This window comes from Amblyomma mixtum, chromosome 3, assembly GCF_055824585.1.
Source record: "Amblyomma mixtum isolate Tamu chromosome 3, ASM5582458v1, whole genome shotgun sequence".
In the NCBI taxonomy this organism is placed as follows: Eukaryota; Metazoa; Arthropoda; class Arachnida; order Ixodida; family Ixodidae; genus Amblyomma; species Amblyomma mixtum.
The window spans coordinates 294,807,457-294,819,004 of NC_143014.1; the positions used below are offsets into that span (position 1 = coordinate 294,807,457).

Genomic DNA, 11,548 nt, shown 5'->3' on the forward strand with positions numbered 1-11,548 from the left:
CACAAATACGCTAGAGACATCCGTGATACAATAATGTACCACTCTAGCGTCTTTTTGTTACTACCGAGATAAAAACGCATTGAAGATAAATTCCGACTGCGCAGCGCGTGGGCGCCGTGCTGTTCGCATTTTTTTCTAGCGCCCCTGTACATTTTGCTAATCCTCTGAAGCTCGCCAGCGTTCAAGCACGAGGGAAAAAGCTCGGGACTGCACAAAAAGATTTGCACGCTGGCCAACACGTGCAAAGTACGTGCAGAACTGGCTTTTTTTCAGGGGAAAGCGCACTGCTCGCGCAGCTACTCAATGGGAGGGGTGACCGGTTTGCCCGGACAAAAATACGGAGTCGGTCGGAGAGGGCGCTTTTCACTGGCGTCCGCAGCGCCCCCCTGCGAAGCTGCGGTCCCCTATAGCCACTGAGCCACCGCGGCGGCTGTTTTACAGTTTCATACCTTTTCATTCCTTAAAAGGCGCTGATCAATTTTTGGGTGGGGATGAACTCTTTAAGAGAAGCTAAACATTTCCTACGAAAAGCGGCAGACGACCTTAGTAACTTAGCAATACAGTTACAGCATCTCCATCTATAATTATAACACCCAGATAAATCTTTCACGGTGCTTCTGAACCTCCTTGCTTTGGAGTCACATTTGTGAAGTGTGCATGATGTTTACGGCGTTATATTGGTCAATATATTAAGAAAAGTTAAAGGGTTTGCTAAAGAAGGGTTTGCTTCTCATTATAAACAGTGATTCAAATCATCTGCTTTTCATTTATATCTTGTATTGTATTATATCTGCTATTGTTTTTGTGATCTATTTATTGCGTTTCCACTGTTTGTCGTTTTGTAAAAGCCAAGTGAAGGTTTCAGTGGCCACGTCAAGCTGCCCCGAGCAGCTTTTAGCCCTGAAAGCCGTCCAGTGTAAACTGGAAAATAAATCTTGAAAAAAAAGGCGGACTTTCAACAAACCAGCTGTGACAGTAACACGATGCTTTAATGTCCCATATATTTTTGCCAAAGGAACATAGACAGGCATAAGCTTAACTGGAATGAGTCATGCAAAGCTACTGAGGAGACAGAGGTGAACACAAAAGACGCCACTGCTGTTTACAATACTTACTTGCCATCACGCGCATAATTTCTACAGGTTTATATATGCCATTTCAACAAGCCTCTGTTTGGAGTCAGTGATGCTTAGCACTTCATCTAGAATAATTCAGTTTATTATTACAGTAATAGCTACTCGCATCAAGGCTGAAGCTGTAATTTGTTGTAAAGCTCGAAGAGCTCACATCCATTTAAAAGCACGCTTGATTGATCTACTGCAATGGTGTTCAACGAGTCAAAGAACACCCTTACAGACCCCTGCACCCGAAGGCTCTACAACACCCTTGCATCCGTGCACTTTTAAGGGTGCATGGGTGCATTAAAGATGCTAACGTACTCAGCGCGCCCTTAAAAAAAAACAAGAAAACATACGGGTATGGAAAAGGTGCAGTCTTTAGCGTTACACATATTAGAGTGCTATTTTTTTTACTGTATAGAGGAGATAGACAGGCATCTACTGCACCTACGGCGAGCCAAGAAGGGACCTGAAAAGGAACTCCAGCAACAAAGGTGGAGCAGTACAGTGCGCCGCCGTAGGCCCGGCGCAATAACGAGACAGAGGAATACTCTTTCTAATTATGCCGACAAAATAGGGAATTCACCTACAACACCATGGATAAATGCATAGGTCTGACAACGGCCTGGCAGCTTCTATGCTACCTCTTGAAGCTAGAGGGTTGCAAGTCGGCACAGAGGCAAAATCTTCAAAGAATAGTCCACTCCTACGACGGGACTTTTCAGCAGCTGCTTGAAGAGTTAAAAGAACTTGCCGCCGACTGCGTTAGTTCCTAAGGCGAAATTTGAGCGCAGCTCATCAGCTGTTTTAGCTTTTCGATGGATTGAGGCAAAGAATTCCAGCATGGCATGTGTGTACAATTGCAGACAACTTGTTATTTTTAACACATTTTCTTTCTTTAAGAAACACACCACTAACAGTTCTTGATTGTCATGAAGGAAGCTTTGTGTTCGGAGAAATAGATGGATATATGCTCGACTTGCTGCATCAATGCCTGGTCTTCAAAGGCGAGGTCTGCGCAAATATTTCGCGAGGTTGTCACAGCCGTGGGGCGCGTTACGAGCGAGAGGAACGGGATATTCTCGCGCGTAAGTGGTAAGAAATTCCTGTTTGTCTTCATATTGCCACCGTACGAACCATTCATTGGCGCCGTACCGCGGCCGAACTGTTGTAGCTGCAACTTGCCATGCCTTGGGCATTCGAGGGGCTCGAAGTTCGTCTTCTTCCTCTAGCTGCAACTTTCTACACCTTGAGCCATGAGCCTCTCCTCGCTGCAGCGGATTTTCAACACCTGGCATTTCCTTGAAGTGTGCGGATGTGCAGTTCGAGGCAATGAGACGTGTTCATGACCCTTTTGCGCTGCGGGATACCGCGGCTTAATCTTTATTTATGCCGATCGGGGCTTTCGATATCCAACCTTTGTGAGTCTTGTGGCGAAATTGAGTCTATAGATCATTTTTTTCCTCTCCTGCCGGTGGCTCGCTGCTCTCCGTAGAATTTACTTGTAGATACCCCTCGCTCGGCTTGGGCTTCCTCTATCTATTCCGGTTCTCTTATCCTTCGGTGCAAGCGCCAAAGGATATGCGCTGAAACCAGTGTTCGATTCTATTCACGATTATATAATTTCATCTGGTAGATTCCTCTGCTAGAATGTGAATTCACAACTTTTCTTTCTCCGTTTTTTTGTTTTGTACAAATTCTTGCTCTGCGTCCCAAAATTTTAAATTTAAATATACTCCATTCCATGTACATGAGTGCGTTTGTATCAGCTATGCACCCTGGCCAATCCCCCGCCGTGGGTATGTGCCATTCAGCCTGAGGACATCATCACCATCATCATCATCAACTTGCCATCCCTTGGCCATTCGAGGGGCTCGAAGATCGTATTCTTCCTCGCTCGAGCTCCCTGCTGTCTGGAACGCCCATCATGTCTGATAAAACCTGGGCTGTGCTCTTCAACTGTTTGTCGGTGACATATTTGATGGAGCAGCTGGGTTGCGTCCCATGTACTCGGACTGCGAGGACACTCTCGACGCCTGTTCTCCACGCGTGGACACAACACCCGTCCACAAAGCGAGCCGCCGTCTGCGAGGCCTACAACCTGAGTTCGGTCAACTGACAGCGCCAGTTATACCGTTGTTACACGGGCAGCCTAACTGCAGTTCAGTCTGCCTCAGTTAATACCAACCACAGTTGCGTGCAGTTAGACGGGGACCTTAACAGCAGTTATGCCGGTAACCATGGTTAATGCAAACTGAAGTTGGCCACCTCAGTCAGCCAAGCTGACTGACAAAATGGCTGCCACCATGTCAACAGAGCCTGCGGCGACATCAAGCGAAGCATCCTCCCAGAAGCGTATTAACTGGTCTACTGCCACAACAGAAGCGTTAATACGCATCTGGGAGGACAATCTGAATGCTCTGCGGACCAATACGCGCAATGCACGTATTTACACCGCAATGGCCGAGTCCCTGAACGCGCGCCTGCCGGCAGGCGAAGGGCCCTACTCGCCGAAGCAGATCCGGCAGAAGATCGAAAATCTGAATAAGCAATACCGGTAAGTACGAAAACATTTTCCCTTTTCATGTGCCGATGTAGTTTACAAGCGATTCTGATGCTTTGTGAATGATGGTATATGGTGTGATGTATACGGATGCATACAAACATGCACAATGCCGCACGACGACCGCTGCTGCAGTGGTGCCTCGTCCGGCATGGATCATTAGAACGCCCAACTAATTAGCTGGCTGTCCTGTGTTGCATGCGGAGTGTTATGCCCTGAACTCGACTCGGCTGGACTGGCGACTGCGTACAGTTGTGATGTTTTAATGCTTGATTGGCAGCACCAGCTGGATCGACCCGCATATTGGCGGAAATGATTTGCGCCAGCAGCAAGCTGGAGTGTTTCGTTTCTGTGCGTGCTGCCGCCTGGATTTTTTTGCATTACGCGAACGTCTACCACGCAGCTTCATTGCGCCTACAACGGCGATATTCAGGGAAATTGGTGAGCGCTCGCGCAACAGCAGAATGTCGTCTCTCGTGCAAGCATAGTCTGCTACGTTATTTCCCAGCCTGTAGGTGTTTAAGCTATTGAGCTGCCTCACGGTCGGCGACCGCACGATATAATTAAATGTAGCCGCCGCGGTAGCTCAGTGGTTATGGTGCTCGACTGTTGACCCGAAAGACGCGGGTTCGATCCTGGCCGCGGCGGTCGAATTTCGATGGAGACGGAATTCTAGAGGCCCGTGTACTGTGCGATGTCACTGCGCGTTAAAGAACCCCAGGTGGTCGAAATTCTCGGAGCCCTTCACTACGACGTCTCTCATAGCCTGACTCGCTTTGAGACGTTAAACCCCTTAAACCAACGAGCCTGCAATTAAATGTCTGAGAGGCTGTACAGGCTGATGTTCATCTGTTTTTCCTTCCAAAATTAACCCATCCCCTAGCATTTGCAAAGTAACCTCTTCTTGAAATCAAGTACTTCTGCTGGTGTGGGGCCATACTTGAGATGTACAATTTTATCTGCTGACTGGCATGATTTTCATCCTATTCAGCACCCTTTCCATCTGTTATTGAGGAAAGGCGTGATATCCACCTCTTTCATATGGATATCCCATTTGAAAGTCTTTAAAAGGAACTGTGCCTGCCTATATATTTCCATGCTGCGAATTTTCACGAACTAAAACTACTTTTTCCTAGAAAGCTGAGGAGGTCGGGCTCCTGCACCGGGTCGAAGGGCGTTGAGTGGCCATTTTATTGGCTGCTCCACTCTTTCCTAGGGACGCTGCCAGTCAATGACAGTAGCCTGATGGAAGAAAGTGTGGAGGTAATCTAGTTTCACCAATTCAGAAGAGCTTGACCTTATAGTGGAATATTTAATGCCATGTGCCTTTCTTCCATGCTTAAGCAAAGGTGCTCTGCAAACTTCTGCTATGCCTGCTTTCATAATTAGTATGCAGTAAGCACTGCACTTCTGTTAAATCAGTGCATGCGCATAAACATGTCTTTGTTTTCTTCACATGTGTTGTAATGCATCGTGACTTACAACAATGCAAGAAGAGTACAGTTTGCTGTTTTGGCAAGGATGGTTTGACGTCTATCAGAGTTGTTTTGACAACAGTACACAACACGTAAGCACACAACTAAAAAAAAATTGAAAAGAGGTGCCTCGCTGACCTCTTTTTATTGCAGAGAACAGAATTCCACTTTTCAAATATGTACAGCAGGTATTAACATTTAAAAATTGGAACTTGTTTAAAATCCAACAAAGCACAGAAAACGAATGGAAGACTACAAGGCAAAAAATGAGTATGCTGAGCTCCGCGAAATGTTTCCAACAGTGTGCACATGACTTGGTTATTGTGTTTGAATGTCATCACATCTAACACAATAGCGACACATTACGCAGTTTGCCACGAAATACGACAACTTATATCTTCAAGTCTGGCTCTACTGATACATTAAGGTGAATAAGTTGGAGAGTACGAGAAATACACCACAGTAATAGGACTCCACAGCGCTATTCCTTCTCCCCAGCTGATCCCAAATCTGCTTTTGCACCCAATGTACAAAGTACTTGGCTTAAAGGACTGGGGTCATCAATATTCATATTTTGCATATCATACAACCGTGTTATCTTAAATGTCAAACTGGAAACATGTTCCAGAATAGGGATTTCCTCTGGTTAAAAATGAGCTGGAACGTTTCACACTTCTCATGATAAACGGCTTGTTTTTACTAATGTGCTGGAAGTAGTCTTCTGTTTTCTACTTTTCTCATCCTTGTCATTTCCCTCTGCTATATTTCTTGGTGACGTTGCAAAGAAGTGTGTAATAGAGGCTTTGCCATGCCAGCTAGCATTCATATCATGCAGCTGTGTGACGTGTTTTATTATTTTCTTTTTGCTTGGCACTGACAGGTGCCAGAGGCTCCTGAAGAAGACGCTGGAATAGTTCTGGCAACAATTCAAGTTGAGGAGGATGTTGGCCAGGACACGGCTGACGACACTGCGGCCAGCCCACAATTCGCAGAAAACAGGAATGCGAGCACGGCTAGGCGCCGCAAGAGACCTGCCACCTCCCTTATGCAGGAACTGATGGCAGTGCATAAGGAGGCTGACGACCGCGCAGCCAAGGCTGCCAAAGAGAGCAGTGAGCTCAGACAGCAGCTTTTAGAGCTCCAAAGAGAGAGCAACGATATTCAAAGAGGTATGCTGGAGGTTATGAAAGCATATTTTACACCCAGAGGGCAACAAGATAAAGAAAATCGTTGATTTCATTTCCAATAAAAGTCAAGGATAAAATATTGTCTTCTGTGGAATAAGTGATGCTCTGCCAACTATGACACACAGTACAGCATGTTGAAATTGTTACGCCTCAACCTTTTTCAATTAGTTTGGTGCATATTGCTCACATGAATAATGATGCTGCATTAACTTAACCATTTTATAGTTAAGAATGCCTATCAATCTACTTTTATCCTGCAAGCATAATAAAACAAACATTTGCTTAAGACATTATTACAACATACATGCCACATGCCAAGCTTTCACAATTATACAATGTGTAGCAAACTGGAAGCTTCCTGTGCCCTACAACGCCTTTTGCACAACATGGCATAGTGGTAGCACATAGCATCCTTGCCAAAAGTAATTGAGCTACGATGGTTTGTTGCTTAGCCACGCAGTGAAGCTGCCATCCTAAATCTGAGTAATGTGAATACGCTGAATTCTCGTCCTTGCATTTTAACCCTGCAATGTTGGCCATGGCGGTCTTAAGGAGAGTCGAGTCCCTGATGCTGTCCCACGGCCAAGAACCCTCTTATTCTGAGGACACAAAATATATATACACGAGATGACGTCACAATGTCGTTTCTTTAACTATGAAGTTTCTGTGAAAGCTGTATAGCTTTCCTTTGTGGCCGTATGGCTGCGCTCGGGTGGACGTCAATGAGTAATTACTCCCTTATTACAAATCTCCACCTTGGGGGATTCCCCTAAATATTTGGTCAACACAGTTCCCACTTCGAGTTATAGATCAATTCGCTCTCGCCCTACCATAAGCTTGCCGTCCCGGTTAGCTCAATTGGTAGAGCGACTGCTCCGGTGTGGCGGTGGTTCCGGGTTCGAACCCCGGACCAGGACGAATTTTTCTTTAACTACGAAGTTTCCGTGAAAGCTGTATAGCTTTCCTTTGTGGCCGTATGGCTGCGCTCGGGTGGACGTCAATGAGTAATTACTACCTTATTACAAATCTTCTCCACCTTGGGGGATTCCCCTAAATATTTGGTCAACACTGTTCCCACTTCGAGTTATAGATCAATTCGCTCTCGCCCTACCATAAGCTTGCCGTCCCGGTTAGCTCAATTGGTAGAGCGACTGCTCCGGTGTGGCGGTGGTTCCGGGTTCGAACCCCGGACCAGGGCGAATTTTTCTTTAACTACGAAGTTTCTGTGAAAGCTGTATAGCTTTCCTTTGTGGCCGTATGGCTGCGCTCGGGTGGACGTCATTGAGTAATTACTCCCTTATTATAGAGAGTACACAACAATCCACAAAACCAAAACAAGAACTGAAACAAGCACGGAAAACACAAACCACAATACAACATACTCCCTTCCTTGGGAATAAAGATTCAGATATACATTGAAACTTGACACAAAACATGTAAGGATTTAACACAAATAAGAAAAAAAACACTCTCTCTCCCTGTACACACAAAGAAATGTACGTGGAAGCACACCACAAGTCACTTTGGCACAAAGTGCTCGAGCCACAAGGGCTTACGAATAGTCCTCTTGGGCCTCTGTGCGAGTTCTGGATGGGGACTTTCGGACTGCAGGCCGAGGTTCCCCGGAGAAGGATCTGTGTGGTCACCTTGTTGCTTGAAGGAGGGGTGGGGAGAATTCTGGCTGTCACCACTCTGGAAACTGGCAGGCACAGACCACTGCTAAAAAAAATGCACCATTGGGTGAAGATTCTGCATCACCATACACTGAAGGGAGTGATGCACGTTCTGCGGAGACTCGCAGAGGAGGTTCACGACACATGTGCTGTCCGGACATGGTAGGAGAACTATGGTTATTGTTCAAGACTTGAGTGTAGATGGCACTGGAAGACTCGAATGCACAGGCGCTTGTGTATGGCTCCTGTTATTGTATGCAAGTGGCATCAAAAACAAGTAAAGCTCTTCCGGTTCTTGGAAACTGGATTGTGTGCTCGTGGCGAGCTTTGATGCATTCCACACCTTTCGATCTCCTAAGCGAAACGACGAAGGTCCTTGTTTTGCAATGATTTGTTGCGGTTTAGAGAAGGCTCTGTCAGTTTTGAAATGGATTGCGATGGAACAAAGGCGCTACGGAAGAAAATCCAATGATGTCTAGTCGAGTTCTATGCGACCGACCATGGAGTAGTACTGATGGAGCTATGCCTGTAGTAGCATGTGTAGTTGAACGGCAGATACCCAAGTACTCATGCACAGCAGATTTTAAGTGGACGCTTTTCCAAAGATGCCATTTGAACATAGGATTTGAGGGTGTGGTTGAAACGTTCGACTTGGCCATTAGCCTGGGGGTAGTACCTGGATGAATGACTCAGTTTGATACCTCTGGTGCTGAGGAATGTACTGAATTCTTCGGACATGAATTGTGGACCCTGGTCTGAAATGACCTCCTCAGGATAACCCTCATGTGCCAAAAATTCAAGAAGGAAATCAGTAATGGCTGTGGTTGTGATTTGTAAGGTGAACTTTACTTCAGGCCACTTGGAATAGTAGTCCACTAGTGTGGTGGGATACCGGTAGTTGGCAGGGGCTTTCTCAAAAGAACCCATTATGTCTAAAGCCAATTTTTGCCATGGTCGCTCTGGATAAGGGACTGGTTGCAAAGGAGCTACAGAAGCCTTCATGGTTTTGTCTGCTTCTATGCACACAGGACAGTTCTTAATAGCATTTTCAATTTGCCTGTCCATCGCAGGCCACTAAAACTTTACCCTGAGACGTACCTTAGTGCAGACAATCCCTTGATGGGCTTCATGAGCCGTAACAATCAGCTGATCAGTCAATGAAATGAGAACTACAACTCGGTCAGCTTGATACAAAAGACCATCAATGATAGAGAGTTCATCTCTTAAACGAAAAAAAAGCTGTAGTTGCTAAGGCAACTTATTGCAGTCGGCCAATTGGAAAGAACATACTGTTGCACTTTCTGAAGACAAGCGTCTCCTTCACCACCATCTGAAAACACTGCAAGGCCGCTCCCACAATAAATAAATTTAGAGCTCGAATGGCATCCAAGCCAATGAGTGTAGTACCCTCAGAGACAACATGGAAAAGAATAGGAACAGTTCTGTCATGATACTTGATTGCTGCAGTGAAACACCCTAGCACGTTAATAGGACGCTTGGAATAATCCACGAGTGTCACACGAGGTGCTTCAAGTAGTTGAGAGGTTGAACAGTAGCTTGAAAAAGTACTGTTATCAATGATGGAGACAGCAGACCCAGAATCAACTAGGAAAGACAAAGTGACCTCTGCCACTTGCAACTGGCAAGAACGTAAACATTGCTGGCCAAGTATTTTTCCGCATAATGTTCAACCTGAGTTTCTGTGACCTCAAGTCCGCAGGACAGGGACGCTGTTTTTTCGAATTCCGAGGCTTGACCATTGCTTGGCGATGAGTGAACACAAGAATGAGCAAGATCAAGTTGTGACCCTTGGTTGTGACCCAGTTCATCCAGCATTCGGCTGTGCGACTGCTGTATCAGCTGATCGCGGAGCTGCATTGCAGGAAAGCCTATCCTCGCTTGTTCTGTCTTGGATCGATTCTACAGAAAATTGTTCTTGCTGGCTTGTTTCTTCCTATTCTTGCTGTATTTCCCGTACAGCTGAACGCTGTCTACATAAGGAAACAAAGTGACCAATTTTTCCGCAGGAGAAGCATGTCTTGCCTTGAGCAGGGCAGTTAGGCGCAGCGGCACTGTGACGACTTGATCCGCACCGCAAACACGACGGCTGCTTTGAACGTTGGTTTTGCGGTTGGAAATGCCTGGCATTGGGTGGCCTCATAGGCTGTTGCGGCATTGACGACGGTGCATTATTTTGCGGAGGATAACTCAGACAAGTGCAGCAGATTGTACTGCCTATGTTGGTATTCTGCAGCCTGCGGTGCAGGTGGTTGCTGAGAAAAGCTCGGCGCTGATACACTGATACACTCAGGTAAAGTTCAAATGTTTGCATCCATTGATTAAATGAAATTGGTGGACGACCCGGATGCTGAAGAAATAGGTCCGGTGCGCGGACGCCAGTGAAAGACGAAAAAGCCATTTTGACAGATATTGGAAGTTTCCAGTGACTAACTGCGAGAAGACAGAGAGCACGGCAGTCAGTGCATGCGTATTTCCTCTCTTGTACCGGGACCACGTTTTTCTTTGTGTCCATCGACGACGAGGCTTGACTAAGCTTTACGCAACATACTTGAGCCACGGAGACGAACAGTCATATTTGCGACTCAGCAGATGAATGCTCTATGTTCAAATGCTACGCTTGAAAACTTCTGACAGTGAACGGAGAATGCGCACAAAGCCTGGCGTAGGGTAGCGCACTTGAGTTGACAGCACAACATGAAAGTTTCTTGCCTTTCTTGAAATGCTTCACTGAATGAAAATATGTTTTGCGCGGTGGATTCAGCCCGAGACAGCATCCCAGCAGGCTGTGGCTCATCAGGCGACGACCTTGCTGGCGAAGACCACGCTAAGTGACAAAGTTGAAGAAAACTGCAAGAAAATGTGCAGTACCTTCGAAATATTGCATCTATGTCGATGGGGCTTCTTCGTGCAGTTTACATATCAAATAGTGGTAGGACGATTACTTCATAGGATGACGGATGTCATCAGATTATTTCAAGATACTGGGGATACCATGCCCTATTCTGTCAGGCCCATCCCATCTTCGTCGCCATTGTAATGTTGGCCGTGGCGGTCTTAGTAAGGAGAGTCGAGTCCCTGCTGCTGTCACATAGTCAAGTGTCCCTCTCATTTGGCGGACACAGTATATATGTATATACACGAGATGACGTCACAAGACAAGAGTACGAGACAATCCACAAAACCGAAACAAGAACTGAAACAAGCACGGAAGACACATAAACCACAATACAACAAGACCCCCTTCGGTCTTTAGGTATGTCGCAAAGGCTCCACTATGGATCACTCAAGACGGTTCACTCTGCAGCAAGGTGCTACGCCAGGGCGTTTCTTACAGCCGCACCCGAAGGCTCCTGTTGACTGCTTGTGCAGGAGGGCTGTGGTCGTCGTCTGTCCTCGATGTGCACAGCATCCAGCCAGTTGATGTCGCACCTGTCGTTGAGCTCTTCACACATGTTGTGGAGAACGCAGCAGCAGCGAATGATCTTGTTCACGTTGACTATGTCGCATTCAA

At 46.3% G+C, this 11,548-nt stretch overlaps 1 protein-coding gene across 1 annotated transcript; it reads left to right on the plus strand.

Annotated features, from left to right (window-relative positions):
• The first annotated feature begins 3,412 nt into the window (after window positions 1-3,412).
• On the plus strand, window positions 3,413-6,390 carry LOC149355247 (uncharacterized). The gene is made up of 3 exons (XM_089576094.1): window positions 3,413-3,675; window positions 4,818-4,944; window positions 6,037-6,390. Exons 1-3 carry the CDS (start codon window positions 3,413-3,415, stop codon window positions 6,388-6,390), a joined length of 744 nt encoding a protein of 247 aa, XP_089432220.1.
• The last annotated feature ends 5,158 nt before the right edge of the window (window positions 6,391-11,548 follow it).

Coding starts and splice junctions, on each gene's coding strand:
- LOC149355247 (XM_089576094.1), top strand. CDS start 3,413: ATGGCTGCCACCATGTCAACAGAGCCTGCGGCGACATCAAGCGAAGCA. Junction 3,676..4,817: donor AATCTGAATAAGCAATACCG/GTAAGTACGAAA, acceptor ACTTTTTCCTAG/AAAGCTGAGGAGGTCGGGCT. Junction 4,945..6,036: donor TGATGGAAGAAAGTGTGGAG/GTAATCTAGTTT, acceptor TGGCACTGACAG/GTGCCAGAGGCTCCTGAAGA.